The sequence below is a fragment of the Panthera leo genome, chromosome A1 (assembly GCF_018350215.1).
Source record: "Panthera leo isolate Ple1 chromosome A1, P.leo_Ple1_pat1.1, whole genome shotgun sequence".
Classification (NCBI taxonomy): Eukaryota; Metazoa; Chordata; class Mammalia; order Carnivora; family Felidae; genus Panthera; species Panthera leo.
Genome location: NC_056679.1, coordinates 89763728 through 89780959, shown reverse-complemented (window position 1 = coordinate 89780959; position 17232 = coordinate 89763728). Strand labels below are relative to the sequence as shown.

The following is a 17232-nucleotide window of genomic DNA, read 5'->3' as shown; positions in this document are numbered from 1 at the left end:
CTCCCAGGTCTGTCTGGGCCCCTTTCTGCCCCTGAGCACTCTTAGGGGGGCACTTGGAACCCCTCCTCCTCTGGACCCCAGACCCAGCCTCTAGCGGAACCGGGACCCTGCACCCCCTCACCATCCCCACCTCATCTCCTCATCTGATCACTGGGTAGCCACTGGACGCCTGGCATCACCCCTGACCACTCCTCTTGTAGCTCCTGATGTGCCTTCCCCATCATCTGTCTCTCTAACCTCTTGTGGCCTCTACCTGGGAGCCCTGAGGGCCACAGCTCCTTCTGACTGACCTCTGCCTCCACCTCACCACCTCTGCTCCCCTTTCCTCACGGCCTGCAGAGGGGGCTTCTGGAAGGCACACTGGACTCTCCCCTCCAGCCCCCTCTACTCACCCGTGAGTGAGAATGAAGGGCAAAAGCTTTCTGCATGGTGGCTATGCTATCAGGGTGGCCCATCACAGCCTAGACCCATCTCGCCCACTGCTCCCTCTCCAAGCATCTTCCTTTCTCCTCCGGGGGACAAACCCCTAAATTAGTGCCTGCCTGGCTGCCTCTGAGTGCCACCAATGAGACACACACTGCACCCAGCACACACAAACTTTTCTGTGACCACCCTGCACCATTCAGGGTCCACCTCTGCAGGGCAAGCATGTGGAGTCAGTCAGTGTCCACCTACTGGACAAGGACATGGGGCCAAACACAAGCTCTAGTTGGAACACCACGGTCCCTGCTCTTCAGCTCCTGTCTCTACTCCCCTGCCCCACGTGCCCTGGTGGGGCCTCTAAGGTCCCTATAGGCTCTCAGGCCTGCCATGTAGATGGCTGTGAGTCCCCCACCTGGCTCCTGGATGGGAGCTCCATGCCCCCATCGTCTGCCCTCCCTCTGTGGCCTGCACTCACGCTGCCCTTGCGCACGTAGTCAGGGTCTTTGTAGATGTCGCGGGCCAGGCCAAAGTCACAGATCTTCACCACATCACTTTCTGACAGCAAGATGTTCCGAGCAGCCAGGTCTCTGTGAATACACTAGGGGCACGAGGAGGTGTGAGGGGGGGTGGTCAGCACAGGTCCCCGGGGCCCACCCATGCCCAAGTCCTGCTCTTTCTTTTTTTTTAATCTTTCAAATTTTATTTATTTATCTTGAGAGAGAGAGAAGGGAGAGAGAGAGAGGGATGGGACAGAGAGAGAGGAGAGAGCAAGAATCCCAAGCAGCTTCCTTGCCAGTGCAGAGCCTGATGTGGGGCTCGAACCCACAAACCATGAGATCATGATCTGAGCTGAAGTCAGATGCTTAACCAGCTGAACCATTCAGGTACCCCTTGGGGATAGATTTCTTGCTCCCCTGACACTCTCCAGGGGCTCATGGAACTTTGGGGGCAGCAGAAGAGGCTGTGGAGTGGGACAGATTCCACATCCAGTTCCACTGCTGATAGCTAGAGATCTTGGGAAATCACTGTCACACTCTGGTGTCAGTTTCCTCCTCTGCAAAGTGGGAGAAACATCCCCTGACCATAGCATCACTGTGAGGTGAGCTAGGACAGTGTGTGTCTTGGTGTGCTGGTAGGTCTGCACCTTTCTCCCTTCTGAGGGGCCTGCTGGGACAGTCACCTTGCGTGAAGCGAGGAACTCCATCCCTCGGGCCACCTGGAAGCTGTAGCAGACAAGGTCTTCCATGGTCAGCGGGCTCAGCCACAGGTCCCGGGCTGCACAATGGAGTGAGGCGGGCTCATGAGGGGCCCCTTCCACAACTCCTATCTTCCACCCCTCCCCAAAGGGAGCATTTGTTCACCAACCCTGGCGTATCCTCCTGGTTGGGCCCCTGAAGCCCCTGGCACTAGCTCACTGGCGTGTGGGCCCCTTCTCCTGCCCCTCAGCATCCACTTTCTCTGTGACACCCACTATCTACTCCCAGAGCAGTGAATGTTGTTGCATCACAGGCCTTTGCACCTGCTACTTCTTCCTGTTTGTTCCCACCCTTGTCTGGAAGGCAAATGTCTGTACATCCAATGATGCACGAATCAAATGTCAAGTCTCTGGAAACTGCCCCTGTGGTGTCTTCCCTTCCAAAGGAAAAGCCCATTACACACTCTCCCATGTAAGCCCCTTCAGGAGGGCCCAAGTGAGGCCAGTTTGTCTCACAGTCCCCTGATCATGGGTATCATCATGCCAGCCAGACTTCTCTGGGCAAGGGGAAGCCAGGCTCTTACGTTCTTGGACCGGAGGGGCCCGTCCTGCCCCGCCCTTGCCCATCAGGAGCCTGGAGAGGAGGGCCCTGTCGCTGCTTCCTGGCCTCCGGTCAGCCTTGGCGCCTTCCACCATGGCGCGGAAGCGCCTTCGCTGCTCAGGGGACTTCTCCTAGGTATGAACAAAGTGGGTCTCAGGGGGGGCTCCGCCACCCGCGGCAGTGGCGCTCCCCCACCCTCTAGCCCACCTTGGCATCCTCCGGGTCCCCGGCAGAGCTCGGGCCACTGGTAGGGCGCCCACTTACAGCATAGGGGTTGAAGGCCTCCCGCTTGGCACGCAAGAAGTTGGAGAGATTGCCGTACTTGCAGAACTCCACGATAACCATGAGGGGGCCTAGAGCAGGGCGAGAGCGCGGCGCTCGGGGACCAACGGCAAGGTAGAGGGCTGGCACCACAGCAATGCCCCACTCCTCAGTCCTCCTGCCCCGCCCCGGACCGGCCCCGCCCATACCAAGCCCAGCAGGCCCCTCCTCTCAGGGGAAGGGGAGGGGTGGGGCACGAGCTCCTCACCATTGGGCTTGGTGCACGCCCCCAGGAGGTTGACCACGTTGAGGTGGTTGCCAATGTGGATTAGGATCTTGAGCTCCGACATCAAGGCTCGGTGCTCGCTAGCTGTGGCGCCCTCTGGAGGGGATATGGGGGCTTCGCGGGGTGTCCGGCCTGCCGCCTCCCTCCCCGGACCCGGCCCCTAGTCCGTGCGCGTCCCTCTTCCCCACCACCGGCTTAGCTAAAGTGCAGCTAGAGCTCTCGCGCGTGAGGGCGTAGAGTCCCCAGCTGGTCCTGCTCGCCTCTTTGAGGCTGGAGTTTCGGGTGGGATTGGGAAGCATGACTCGGATCCAAGCCTCAGGCCTCCATGAAGAACCCTGGGTCAGGCTCTGGCTCTGAACCTCAGTTTCCCCTTCTGCACCACAGCTCTGCCAGCCCACCCAGAGCTGCTGCCCCTCACCGTTCCCACCACCTCCTGACCCGCAGACTCCACACCTTTCAGCATTTTCACTGCCACAGTGTCACAGCTGCTGCCCTTGTTGATTCCAAAAGCCGAGGCTTCCACCACCTTCCCGAAGGCCCCATGGCCGAGAACTCTCCCTGTGGGGGCAGGGAGCCGGCTCCAGGTGAGCTGTATGAGGGCGAGGGTGAAGAAGGATGGGCAGCAGGGGCAACCCTTGTGAGGGGCCAGGAAGGAAGGCCCAGGAGGGGGAGGAGAGGGCGCCTCTCTGCCAAACAGGAAGAGCACTGAGACCAGGAGCGGGAAGAGAGGGAGAGGAGAAGCTGACAGGAAGGCCCTGCATCCTCTCCCAGCAGGTGCGATGGGCCCACCCAGCTCAGAGCTGCAGGAAGTGACCCCGGGGGGCCTGAGAACTGAGAGCCCTGGCCAAAGTTCTTGGGATGCACGCCCAGATGGGCAGGTTGGGCCAGGTGGGGGCCAGGCATGACTTTCTGGCCTGAGAATGGAGGGATTTCAGCACTTCAGAGGCTGAAGCCCATCTGTGCAGGCAGGATAGGGTGGGTGGGGCAGGCTGGGCGATCGCCTCACCGAGGTGCAGCCGCTCCCGGGGGAACTCCCATTGGCTGGCATCATAGGACAGGTATTCACACTGCTCCTCCAGAGGCACCTCCCCGGGGTCCATGATGATGGACAGGTAGCCTGTCTTGATGTCTGCATGGGCTGGCTGGGGTGGGGGTGGGGACGACTCACTGATTTGGCCACACCACGGTCTTGGGTAAAACTTTCCCCAGGACAGATGGGATCTCCTTTGGGACTCTCAGGCAAGGAGGGGACAGACTGACAACCTCTGGTGGTGTAAGAGCCCAGCATGGAGGGGTCTGAGAGGCTTCCTAGGAGGTGAGGCTTCCAGGTGAGCCAGGACGGATGAGGATTTTATTTCTTATCTTACACGAGGTGCATGGTGTAGAGAGACCCCACAAGGAGCGGTGGAGAGGCTCAGTTGGGGGAGAAACGCTCACCCTCCTCATGTTACAGAAGATGAGGAGGAGGAGGACCCAGAAGAAGACAGCGATGACCCCGGTGCCGACAAGGATCACGATCTCCATGCTGCCTTTATCTTCGGAGCCTGAGTGGGCAGAAAGGGGCTACTCTGTGTGTGTGTTTTGGGAGGGGGATGCACCCTGCGAGAAGCACCCTGTCTGGCGGGCACGACTTGAGGGAGGTGACTATGAGAAGGCGTCAAGTGCGGGTGGCAGGTGGGCGGGAGGGTGCAATGGGGAGGTTGGACCTTCCACGGCCACGCTGGCGGAGGAATTGACGCAGCCCTTGGCGTTGCACACGCTGCACAGATAGCGTCCCGCGTCTTCCTCACGCACGCGCTGTATGCTCAGTTTCTGGTTGGAGTCTGCCAGGTAGATTCCTGTATGGGGTGGGGTGGAGGTTCGAGTTCATTTTGGGTCTGGGCCCTTGACCTGGATAGCCTCTCTCTGCACCCAGCCCTTCGCCTGGATCCACCACCTACCGGACTCTTCCTCCAGTAGCCTCTCGTCTTTGTACCACAAGATGCTGGGCACGTGCGCCCCTGCCACGGGGCACCGCATCTCCAGAGAGTCGCTCACATTCACCAGGAGATCGGTCAAGTTCTGTGTGAGCCGCGGGGCTTCCAGGGCTGAGGGTGGGGGTCGAGAGCGAGCTAAGTAGCGCTGCAGAAAGCCTCAGGGCATTCCGGGAAAGGGTCTCGCAGGGCTGGGAGCAGAGAGTGGGGACGGATTGTGCGAAGCTCAAGGAAGGATCGGGTTTCAGCACAGAGTGGGAGGGCTGTGGACCTCCACAGCAGGGGGGTGGGGTGGGGAGGAGGAACCTCAGTGGCGGCTCAGGCGCGTTCTGGGAGGGGAGAAAGGCTCTTGGGGAAACACCGCCAGCCCTCTCCTGCAGCCCTGCCCGCCTCACCCTGCACTGACAGGTACTTCTTGTGGCAGTGCTTGTCGTGGCTGCGACGGTCCTGCACCTCGCATACGTAGTCGCCTTCGTGCTCTGGAGCCACGCGGGGGATGGTCAGGCTGAGTGTGGCGTGGCGCGCCCCTGGCTCCGCCTCCTCCAGGCTGGCTGCCAGCGGCGTAGCGAAGAGGTGCACGTTCTTGCAGTCGAGCAGCAGTGGGTTCCCGTGCGCATCGTGCAGCGTGGACAGGTTGAGGCGGTACCAACGCAGATGCTCGTAGGTGTAGTTGTCCGCCCGGCAGCTCAGGCGCACGTCTTGGCCCTCTAGGGGTTCTTCGGATGGCTCGGATACTATGCTGAAACCGTCAGGGATGTCTGGGGAGGGAGGAGGAACCTCTGTGACACTGCACCCAGAGTTGGCGCACCTACCTGCCTGTCCCGGTGCTGGCTCTCCCTTTCCCAGCTCTCTTTGGACTCACTCAGCTCTCGATCAAGAGGGTGCATCACGTGTATTTGGGCCGGGTGCACCACCAGGGAGAGCCCCCTTCTCCCCAACACTGACCAGTGGGACTGGCTCCCTGAAGTCAGCCCCACCATTTCCTGCCTGTCATCCTTCTAGCTCTCTATTGGATAAACCCCAGCCCCGCTGCTGTCCCTACTGCTCCTGGGAGCCTGGACCATCAGTGGGGTCCTTGTCTGCACACTTGGTGCCGTCCTGTCCCATCCTCCCTCGCTGCTGATCACACTCCACCACTATCCCCTCCTTGAAACAATCTCATTGTTTCATTAGCTTGTGGCGATGCCTCGCTCCTGATTTCCTTTTGTCCCTTGGTCACACTCCTTGTCCGGCTCCTGTGGGCTCCTCTCCCCCCTCCCTCCCTGGGGGAGGGTGTCCTCTCTGGCCCCATCTCTCTTCGAGGTGCCCTTATCTACATGCCTGGGCACAGTGACTGTCCTTTAATAGGCTTCTGAGCATAATTGGGGGCACTAAAACATCTGAAAATCTGAGGAAACTACAGACCTTTTTCCCCCAGGAAACATGTACATGTGAGCCAGCTGTGGTGTGGGAAGGGGGTGGGAGGAGCACCAGTGGGGAGGTGCCTCCAGGACTGGGGGCAAAGGGTGCCACTCCATCCCAGTGGACCGGCACCCCAGTTCATATGCTGATGACCTCCAAATCTATCCCTCCCACCCAGACCCAGGGGCCCACTGGGCCCCTGATGTCTCTCCTGGGTGCCTGACATCATCAGAAACTCAATGGGCCCAACTTGGGTTCCTTATCCTCTTCCAGGCCTTGTCTCCTTCCTCCTGTGCCCGCTGGTTCCTGACTCCACCCAGACCTGTGCAAGTCACTCACTGGTCACGTAGAAGTAGATGAGCCGCTCGTCCTGGCCCACTTTGTTGAAGACCATGCACTTGTACATGGCAGACACGTTGGCATCCTGGATCACCAGCTTGCTCACCGTCTAAGCAGAACACAAGCATTTCCTGCCCAAGTTCATCCCACCCTGACCTTCCTCCCTTTCTGCAAGAGGGCAGCTGTGCCCAGCAGAGTAGTGGGGATCACTGAGGCCTGGAGCTGGAGGGGACCAAGCTCAGAGACAGGACCAGGTGGGGAGCAGAAGGTGAAGCCTTTGCACAGCAGAAGTGGCTCTCTGGAAAAGTCAAGGACGAAGCTATGAACAGCATCAGCTGTGGCTGAGGTCAGAGGGCAGCATTAGGCAGGGCTACAGAGACCTCTGGGTGTGGATAGGCTGAGGCTGTGGCCATGTTGAGGAGGAGGGGACAGACTCAGTCTAGCACTGGGGCGGTCCAAGCCAGGGCTAGGATTCATGGTGTGGAGCAAGGCCAGCAGCTGGTCACTGTGTGGGACCCTTGCGATGTGTCACATTCACCCCAGGGCTGCTCACAGCACTTCTCTCTGGGCCCTGGATGGTGGCAAGGGGAGGGAATGGGTCCCAGGTCTGGAATAGGACTGGCCTGAAGGACTCTGGCCTGGGGAATAGGAAGCTTGGAGGCTGGGGGAGGAGAGGGCAATAGGCCCTGCCTACCGTCCAAACACCACCACCCCCCATTCCAAGCTGGGCACTTCCTGGCCAGGCCTGGAACAGGAAGAGGCTCTGGAGGTGTGTAGGAAAACAGGAAGTGACCGTAGGAAGTGGGTGCCTTTGTTCAGTCCCTTCCCCCCCCCCCCTCGGCCTCTTCTAGGCATTGGCCCCAGGCTGGGCCAGAGGCTCAGTTGCCTTCGGTGGAGACCTAGCTAGCCCCAGGCATAACCCTCCTAGCTCTGGAGCCTGTGGGTGGCTGGGGCCCAGAGCCTGGATGGGCTGCCTTGAATCTAAGCTTCTCTGTCTAGGAAGCAGCTGGAGGTCCCACCCCCCATCCACGTGCAGGAAGGGGAGCTGAAGCCCAGAGACACTGCAGAAAGACCACCAACTGTCAGAGCTCAGCAGGCCTAGGGGAAATGGAGGAGGCCAGGAGAGGGCTCCTCTCTGCCTGCCTTCTCCTCCCCTATTAGTGGCACAGCTGACGCATACCTTATTCTTCCCCTCTACAAATTCGGTCCAGGTGTCCAGACTTTCAATGGGGTTCACCGCATCCTGTGTGGTCACCTCTCTCCAGTCACGGCACTGTGGCATGTGGTCTCTCTGCTGCCGCCGGCTGCTGGGAGCAAGAGGGGGCCAGGTCAGGTCAGGATATGGGCAGGGAAGGCCCCACAGAGGGTGGGGGTCGAGACTTTGTCATACTCAGAGTCATCTGCTCACACGTGTGGGGATTGGGGCTTTGTTTCTGGAACACTATCTTCCACTCTTTATGCTTATGGTCCCCTAAAAACCTATCCTGTGAAGGCTGCCAGACACAGCCTTCCCCAAAGGCCGAGGCCTGCTGCCTGTGGAGCAGCACATACCTGTGGCCTCATGGCCCCCTCTATCCTTCTGTGCCCACCATCCCCTACTCAAGATGTGTCCCTTCGGCATCCCATTCCTAGATCTCCCAGGGGCAGCAGAGTCAACACTTTTGTTCTAGGAAGCCCCCTCCTCCTTCCAGAGCTGTGGCCCCTTCCTGGGCTGGGTGTGACCCCAGCACCTTTGGTCCCTTGTTGGGATATGGGTCTGGGGTCCCAAGGGAGGCTCTTGTCTACCCCCAGCAGAGCAGAGTGGGAACCTAGGGTTCTGTCAGTTGGCCTAGAGCAAAAAGGTAGAAGCATCAGAGGGAAGCAAACTTGGAAGGGCCTTGTGGTCTAGAGGAATCTCTTATGAGCCTTGGATGCAGCAGGCCACCCCTACCGAGCCTCCACCATTGATGGTCCTGTCGCTATAGCCCCTCTCCTGGTGCGGCTTCTCTGTCACTTCCTTGGGTTCCCAGCCTCCATCCTTCCCCAGCCTGTGCCCTTCCACCCTGCCCACAAGGATCTCTTGCTCAATGGCAAATGTGACCTGTGAGCCCCCCTACTCCGTGCCCTTCACTGCTCCCTAGTGCCTTCCAGACCGCTGGCTACCTTGGCACCCTCTTCTCCCATCCCCTGCTTGTCCAATTTGTCCCTGCTCTCAGCAAACTCCTTGGTCTGTCTGTCCTGCTGGTACCCAGCTCCGTGTAGGGGCGCATGGCTCCTCAGTCGGGCGGGCAGGCTCTGCTGCTTACAGCCGTGACCTTGGGAAAGTCAGGGCCCTTCTCTGATCCTCAGTTTCTTCCTCTATAAGGGGTCATCGTGAACACTGCTCAGGAAAAGTTAACTGGGCATGATTGGTGTGCCCCAGTGCTCAATACAAGTCTCATAAAACTAGCTCACGTCTGCCCACTTGGTGCCCAGTTCCCTTTGTCCTCCTGGATGATGCAGTTATGTGTCTTGGGGGCTTTCATTTCAAGGCGGTGGGTGGCAGCTGCACCATCCCATGTGCAGCCCAGCCTGATGGATACTAGGGAGGCTCTGAGCCTTGCTCAGGTGAGGTAAGGTCAGGGAATGGCGGTAGGGTTCGAGTTTAGAGCAGGACTCTGGGGAGGAGTGCGGGCAGCGAGAGGGGTACCCAGCCCAGGTTGAGGATGGGGCTGGGAAACAGGGAAGGACAGGCTGGAGCCACACTCACAGGCTGCGCTGGGTGAAGGTCTTGCAGGGGGTCCATGGCCTCCAGTGCCACTGGACGCTGAGAGGAGGGGGCACCCCATAGGCAGTGCAGGTGAGGGCCTGGCGGCTGTGGCGGGAGTAGGTGCTGGGGGAGGAGGCCTCCTTCTCGTGGATGTGGGGGGGCACTGGGGACACAAGCAGACAGCTAGTCAGCAGGCCCCTGTCATGCCCACCATTCTCTACTCAAGATGTGCCCCTTCCTGTAGAGTCCACCCAGGAACAGCAGAGTCCCCCGTCTTGTTCTAGGAAGCCCACCCTGCACCGTCCCTTCTCCCGTGTCGCCCCTGTACCGTTCACCACCAGCTCCAGGCTGATGTTGCGCCACAGGCCGGCCGCAGAGTTCCACAGGGCGAGGGTGTAGATGCCTGCACTGGCCTCCGTCACCTCCTTGAGCACCAGGGCATGCGGACTATGGCGCCCGGACACTGACTTTCTGTCCTTGTACCTGGCCCGAGAAGGGAGTTCAGGGGCTCACGTGCACCAACGCCTGCCCTGTCCTAGCATCCCTTCCCTGCCACAGCCAGGCCCCTACAGGATAACTGCAGTAGACTGTCAGGGGAGGCAGGAAGAGGCTGGTGCCAGAGTCCTGACGGGCCAGGCTGGAGTGAGAGACCCCTCCTGGACCAGACCAGGAGGCTGCTGGGAAGGGCGGCAGGGCTTCAGGCTGGGGCAGCTGCTGACTCTGCATGGAGAGCAGATGACCTGGAGGCTATGGGGATGGTCTCCACGCCACACTGTCTCTCACAGACTTCAATGGTATGTACTGGGAAGGACCGGAAGTGCAGTCCTCCAGTAGCACAGACCAGACCCTTACTGCATGGGGGCTCTGCCTCACTCTCTGACCCCAGCTCTGCCCTTCCTGGAGCTTTTCACATGCTGGGTCTTCTTGCTGCCCCCACACTCCCACTTGGGGCCTTTGTATTTGCTGTCCCTCTCCTTGCTTGGATGCTCGGTCCCCTAGACACCTGTATGGCTCCCTCTCTCCTACATTCAAATACTTACTCATTAGAGAAAACTTTGCCTACTGTCCTATGAACCAGCTCCTGCCCTCTGCCCTGCTTCTTCCTGCCTGCTTCTCCTCACACTGTCCCCTTTACTGCTATGTCCCTACACTTAGAGAAATATACATCGGTGTTCAGTGTATATGCAGATAGATGTGGTTCCTCCCCAGGCCTGACCTGGGAGTGCTGCTGGCAGCTGCCTCTGCAACCCAGACTCTACCTGGAAATGGTCCTCCCTCACGCAGGTGCCTTCCCCTGGTATTCAGCCAGAGTGGTGTGGGAGAGGCACACCCTTGGTCAGAGACCAACAGTGAGGGGGGACGTAGGGGAGGAGCATGAGTCATCCAGGGTCACACAGCAGGACAGGGCAGGGCAGACCTGAGGCCATGTGGCCTGCCAGGCTCTGGTGCAAAATTCTGAGTCTGCCTCCTGCTGCGTCTGTGATCTTCGGCAACCCCCTTCATGGCCCCAAGCCCCCAATGTCATCATCTGAAAACCGGGGAAACAAAATGCACTTTTTTGCAGGGGTCATGAGGTTGAACTGAGTTATAGCCTGTGGTGTCAGCACTGTGCTGGACACAAAGGGTGCTTCAGGAGCTGAGGGCCAGCCTGTCTGTCCACTAGATCTCTATCCATTCACTTACTCATGGCCATCACATGACAGCCTAGAAGAGTAGACCCTTGTGGGGCTGTGGTGGCTACTGTGCCTGGGGGCAGGTGTCTCAATGGACAATGGGCCCAGCTGAGCACTTCTTGGAGGCAGGTGTTGGCCAGGTGAGAGGAGAAAAACTAGATGTAGTGGGAATGATGAGAGGCAGCCAGCTGCCTGAGCCTCAGGTCTGGGCCAGACCCTGGATGGGTCAGTCTTGCTGGCCTTGGAGAGCAGGGGACAGAGCCCCAGGTATCTCCAGGAGGCTGATATGTAAGGGAGGCTCCAGGCTGCATCAGTGCCTTCTACCAGGTACTGCTAATGGACCACAAAGCCTATGGCCTTAGAGGTAGGGTTATACAAGGCCCAGGCCCACAGCATCCTGAGGCCCTCCCAGGAGAAGCCTGCTTCCAGCCTGGGACAGCCAGCACAGTGACATCCCAGTGAGAATGTCTGGGGCCCCTGCTTGCCCAGCTCCAGGCTTTCATAAAAGGTCATCCTGCCTGGAGAGAGGTGCCCTGGTCTGGGAAGGGCAGGGTTTCTCTGGCCAGCTGGGAAAGGATGAAGCAGAGTTCTCCCAGGAGGCTTAGTGATCAGGTAGGAATGCCTTCCCCCTTCCCCTTCCCCCACCTCTGTTTCCATGTGTACAATGGGGGTCAGGCTAGAGTGTGACATCCCAGGGTTGGACTGCACTGATTGCTCAGATGACCCAAGGGTGTGTGTGTGTGGGGAATGCTGTGCCAACCTGAGCTCCTAGGGAGCTCTCTGGGAGCACATAGCAAGGGCGGAGCCACCACTGAGGGACCCTCCCCCTCACTGACCCTTAATACATCCTGAAGGGGAGGCCTTCTCGGGTCACAGACCAGAGCTGGGGCTCTGGAGTCTGTGGGCCTCCTGGAAACTCTTGCTTTCTGCCACACAGCTCAGGCCCAGCCCAGAGCCTGGCCCTACAACAGTCTGTGGAAACTGTGTGGCATCTCTGAACTCATGGATAGGAGGGTCCTGGCGGTGGTAACCTGTTCAGAGGGAGGCCTAAGAAACCCAAAGCCACTGCTGTAGGGCAGGCCCAAGCTCTGTGACATCCTTCAGCTGGTAGGGCCCTCAGGGACACTGAGCAGTTGCAGGAATCAGTTGGATAAAGCCCTACATTGTGCCCACCACACCCACTGATAACAGGAGGCTGGTGTTTGCAAGCTTTCGTAGCTTAGAAGCAACCAGAGATAACTTTCCCTCTGGCTTAAATATTGTCTTAGGTGCATGTTCCTTAGAGTGTCTTCAGAGGAGAGTCCCCATAGGGGTCTCAGGGCACAGACCCTTGATGGGGAGGATGCTGCCCTTCCCGCCTTGTTGGACCTGGTGGGTAGCAAGAGGCAGGGGCCAGGGCTGGTACCATTGGAACTCCGGCGGGGGGTACGCTGCTAGCTTCACAGGCAGCTTCACCAACTCATCTCCTGCGGTGGCCTCCAGGACAGGACCCTTGAGCCACTCGACGCTGATGAAGGGCTTTTCTGCCAGATGGGAGGCATCAGTGTAAAGCCGGAGCCTGGAGTCACTGACCCAGCCCTGCCCAGGGACTCCCAGCTGTGGTCTGGCACCCCCCAGAGGACAGATGCCTGCAGACTGGGGCTCGCCCTGCCCTCTGGGGTCCACTCATTACCCTCCCTTCCCTCTGGCTGGACTCTACACTGCTCAGGTGCACCCTGACCTCTGACCTCCGCCCACACTGCACATGGACCCTTGTTCCTCAGGCTTGATGACTGACACCCGACTCAGCCCCACGCCATACCATGCACAATGACCTCAGTGCTCTCTCGGAATCGCTGGATGCCGTTGTTGGCCTCACACACATACGGGCCCAGGTCATGCTGGCTGACGTTGTGGATGGTCAGGATGCTGGAGAGCTCTGTGTGAGTCTGCTGGGAGCGCCGCTCTGGCACCCACTTACCCCGCTCTGCCTGCCCACGCCCAGGGGAAGCCCAGGGTCAGAGCAGGTGGGTTCTGGCAGAACTGAGCACCAAAGGCACATACCCCAGCCTAGCAGGGACTCTGGAAGCCTTGGACCCAGACCCAGAGTTTTCCTTGGGGTAGGAAAACTTTGCTATCAGACAGGGGCTCTTGGGGCAGGACCCTCTATTCAGAGGCCAGTGTGCACCAGGCCAGGGTGGGGGTGGGCAGTGATGGACACTCCTGGGGACAGTGTGGGCAGTGAATGGGGACTCCGGGGGATGGTTCCAGTATGACCCTGGCCGGGCTGCTGGCTTCACCTGCTTCCCTGGATAGTCCCAGTCAAAGGTGACACCCGAGTTGAACTCGGCCCACACAGTGCAGTTCAGGACCAGCTTCTCCCCAACCAGCAGCTCCAGCGACTTCTTGGGGAACAGCTGGATGTCATAGAGCTCGTTGCCTGGTGGACACATGCACAGTGACCCCCCCACCCTTCACAGGATGGCACACACAGGGTGTAGGGCACAGGGTGCCCGATGAGACCAGCTGTGGCACCTATAGCCCCATTAGCAGGAATTGGGGGACCCCCCATCCTCTTCCTGCGGTCCCCCCAGGACATGGGCAGGGGTTCCCAGGTGGGGCAGGAGGAGGGCCTGCAGAGCAGGGCAGCCCCTACCTGTGATGTGCACGAGGAACGGGTTGGACAGGAAGGCCTGGCCACCCCAGGTGGTCTCACACTGCAGGTACAGGGCGTCGCGCAGCAGTGGTGTGGGCACCCGCATACCCCGGCGGTCGTCCCACACCACCTCCTGCCCATCAGGCCGCAGTGCTGAGTTTTGCTGCAGAGACATGGTGGCTGTCAGCTCACTTCCTCCTGGCCAGACCGGGGAACTCTTTTTCCAGTGACAGAGACAGGAGGGCCAGATCCTGGGGTGGGGTTGGGGATAGGGGCTGTACCGATCGCAGCGTGACGTTGAGGCCAGGGATGGACACCAGGCAGGGCACCCACATGGAATCCTTCCTGTTGACTAGAAGCGTGTCTGGCTTGTTGATGAACGGCTGCTCCAAGTCTGAGGAGAGGGGGCAGGTTGTGGGCGGGGAAGGCAGGGCTTAGGGGTTTTCTACCCAGGCAAGGGGCCCTGGGTGGCGCCCACAGGGTGCGCAGGTTGGGGCTGGGGGTGCAGCTGCTGGATGCCTCTCCAGGATCCAGCACCCTGCCCATGCCTCCTGGGCAGCCGCGGGGCCGGCTGCTCTGGGTGCCCTCACCTCTCACGAACACGTAGGTGCTGGCCGCGGTGGTACCCTCTATGCGGGCTTTGATGTACTTGTAGTAGCAACGGTAGCTGCCCGTGTTGTTGGCGTGGGCCTCGGGCAGCAGCAGCACCTTGCAGTAGGGCCTGGTGTCCGTGCCCTCGCAGTCCCGAACAACCCCTGTGTCCTCACCGTCCTTCTCCCCCGTGGCTGGTGTCTCGTGAGCCCCTGGCCAGGCCCACTCGAGGGGGTGCTGCCCCCTGACAGAGGACATGAAAGGACAAGGGGGTTCCTGCTGCAACTCTAGGGCACAATCCCTGCGGAGCCTTCCCAGAAGTCAAGGTTTGCCTATAGCTTGTCTCACCCAGAGGTTGGAACAGCCCATGGACCCAGCCCGGGGCAGGGTGCTCCTCGAGGCCCTTGGGGGCCTTTGCATGGCTCCTGGGCCCACATATTGCAGGCTGGCTTGCAAAGAAGCCTGCAAGTCATTCCTAGGGCTGCAGGGAGGATAGGAGGTCTGAGGTCTGTGTGGGTGGGCCTGGAGCCAATGGAGGGTGGCTGGGGGTGGGTGTAGGGAACCTGGAGTCCATGCAGGGTAACTTGGGGCATGGAGTGGCCTGGGGTCAGTGAGGAGTGACCCAAGGGTGGATGCAGGGTAATCGATCTGTGGCGAGAGCAGGTGTAGTGTGTCTGCAGGGCAGGGGATGGTCTATGCCTCCAGGAACCCACACCCAGGCAACCAGGGAGCCCCACGAAGCCTTGAGGTCCCTTTGCCCTTGGGAGGGACTGCCTTCCAGGTTCTCCTCTACCATCTCCTGCCTTGGCCTTCTGTAGGAGGGACCCGGGCCCCTGATCCCTTGGCTGAGGTATGAGTACCTGCAGGAGATGGACAGGCTGTCACTGGAGTCAATGATGTATGTCTCCTCCGTGATGTTTAGGGATGGAGGGGTCATGGAGTAGCCACTTGCCAGACCTGGGGTGAGAGACAGGGTTAGTATGGCGCTGGATCATGAGTTCACATGGTGATGTCAGTCTGGGACTGATGGGCCTTCCCTGCCCACAAGAGCATACCCCTCTCTACGGCAGGGCTGCCCCAGCTCTTGGCCCCGGGCAGCACCTTCCAGGCCCCAAGACAACCAGGGATCTCTACCTCAGGCTGCCCCTTGCTCTTGTCCCTGGCAACAGACTGGGCCCAGCCCCCAGTGAGCTGTGACCTGACTGAATCCCAGTCTCTGGCCCCATAAGCTCACATAAGCTGGGCTGCCGACATGAAGTTGATGGGAGAGACCACAGGCCTTACTCTAAATTGGGGAAGGCCTGGAGTGTGTCACCTTGGCATGGTGACCCCCACATGACTATATGAAGGGCTTTCCCTCCTAAACCCCAGACACACAGCCACTGCTTGTAAGGGGGTCCTTACATGCACAGTGTAGACCCTTCCCAAATGCCCAGAACCAAGGGCCTCCACTGCCCCTGCTGCAAACTCTGCCCATGACCTCACCCTCTCCCAGGTCCCATGGAGTTCGCCTCCTGTGTCCTTGGCTCCATCTGCTTCTGTCCACCCTCGCAGCCCCCTCTGGCTGCCCCAGCATCCCCCGACACCCTTTGCCTCGTTCCTCCATCCTTCCCACAGGGCTTGACCCCAAACACACAAATAACTCTGCTTTGAAAACCCTCCTGCTGCTCTACTGCTCATGCAGCTTCTTGCCCCCATTCTCCTTTCAGCAGGACAGCATGTGCTTATGTGTGCACGTGCCCATAGGTGTGGGTCTGTGTGTGTGTGTGTGTGTGTGTGTGTGTGTGGCGTGGATCTGCGTGTTTGTGAGGCTGGTGTATAAGTGGTGTGTGTGGCTTTGTGTGTGGATGTGTATGTGTGTGTCTGACATGTCCATGTGTGCATGCCCATGGGCGTGTGTGAGTGTGTGTGTGAGATCCCGGTAGGGGTGGGAACAGGCCTTGGGGGAGGTCTGGACCTGGAACTCTGGCAGATGCATCCTGCCAGGACCATCGTGAGACAACAGGAAGAGAGGACTGCATGGCTGGCGGCCCAGGGCTGTGTCCTGTCCCCCCTCCCCCCAACCCACCGTGTCCCATGGCCCTGTCCTTCTGAGGGGCACAGCTCACTACTGACCCACAGGTCCAGCTCCTCTGTCCTTCCCTGCCCACCTCCTTGATACCAGGTGTCCCGCCCTGGCAGCTTATTGTGGGATGCGGATCCTAGAGGACCCCCACTATAGTTGGCTCTACACCACCCTGAACCCTTGACCCCCGACCCACCCTAAGGTGTAGGACAGCACACTCTGTACACTCAGATCTCATTTAAGCCTCATGTGGACAAGAAGGCCACTAGCCAGAGCCTGGCTCTCCCCTTCCCTTCCGTGCCTCCTGTTGGCCAAAACCTTCTAGGCACCACACCACAGTGGGGTAGAGGCAGAAGGCCCTTACTGAGCATCTAGTCTCATTGTACTGACAGGGAAACTGAGGACCTCCAGTTGGACTGCACCATTGCTCTCAGAAAGCAACTCCCCGTCTGGCCACTGTGACCACTGCAAAGTCCCTCCTTAGCCTGAAGGTGTACCCCCTTCTGACACTCAGACCAGTGGGCTCTGCCACCAGTTCCACCCTCCCCAGGGCAGGTGTTAGCACTCCCTGCACACCAGCCCCCATTGCACACCTCCAGGGCTGGTGTGGGAAGGGGGTGTCCTGCAGAAGGGAGCCTCCCCTCAGGTGGTTAGGGGCTAGGAAGAAATCCCAGGAGAGGTGGGTGTTGAAGGAGAAATGGGATTTTCCAGGTAGCGGAAAGTGAATAAAGCCACACCAAGCAGATGGCTGGCCTCTGAGCTACAGTAGAGGGAGGTCAGTGGGCTTGGGTTTGGACCTGTGAGGGAAGAAAGGATGGGCCCTCCCAGTGGATCAGTTAGGGGTGAGGCCTGAGGCTGGTGTGTGGGCACCAGAGGAGAAGTATGGCAGCCAGCACTCACCTGCCCCAGGCTTGCGCATGCCCTGTGGTGAGGCCTGCAGCATTGCCTTGGGACCCCCAGGGTCCCATTTTCTGGGGTACACATCCAGGGCACACCCCTGGCACCCCTGGCTAGGAGCTGTGGCAGATGTCAGCTTCTTTGGCAGCAAGCTTTTGCTTCTA

The 17232-nt window shown here is 59.6% G+C and overlaps 1 protein-coding gene across 4 annotated transcripts in view; it reads right to left on the bottom strand.

Moving 5' to 3' along the window:
* The window catches only part of FLT4 (fms related receptor tyrosine kinase 4), a 43678-nt gene that overhangs the window by 13753 nt on the left and 12693 nt on the right, over positions 1-17232 (bottom strand). For all 4 annotated transcript variants that reach the window (XM_042932308.1, XM_042932317.1, XM_042932324.1 and 1 more), the window contains exons 2-23: positions 14967-15063; positions 14106-14350; positions 13797-13909; positions 13516-13678; positions 13160-13299; positions 12682-12850; positions 12286-12403; positions 9536-9690; positions 9208-9370; positions 7660-7786; positions 6480-6588; positions 5135-5497; positions 4707-4853; positions 4473-4604; positions 4204-4310; positions 3773-3908; positions 3220-3324; positions 2749-2862; positions 2484-2572; positions 2203-2350; positions 1604-1698; positions 899-1021 (exon numbers count right to left, since the gene is read on the bottom strand). In XM_042932308.1, the coding sequence (XP_042788242.1) occupies positions 899-1021; positions 1604-1698; positions 2203-2350; positions 2484-2572; positions 2749-2862; positions 3220-3324; positions 3773-3908; positions 4204-4310; positions 4473-4604; positions 4707-4853; positions 5135-5497; positions 6480-6588; positions 7660-7786; positions 9208-9370; positions 9536-9690; positions 12286-12403; positions 12682-12850; positions 13160-13299; positions 13516-13678; positions 13797-13909; positions 14106-14350; positions 14967-15063 (3158 nt within the window). The remainder of the gene's footprint in view (positions 1-898; positions 1022-1603; positions 1699-2202; positions 2351-2483; positions 2573-2748; positions 2863-3219; positions 3325-3772; positions 3909-4203; positions 4311-4472; positions 4605-4706; positions 4854-5134; positions 5498-6479; positions 6589-7659; positions 7787-9207; positions 9371-9535; positions 9691-12285; positions 12404-12681; positions 12851-13159; positions 13300-13515; positions 13679-13796; positions 13910-14105; positions 14351-14966; positions 15064-17232) is intronic.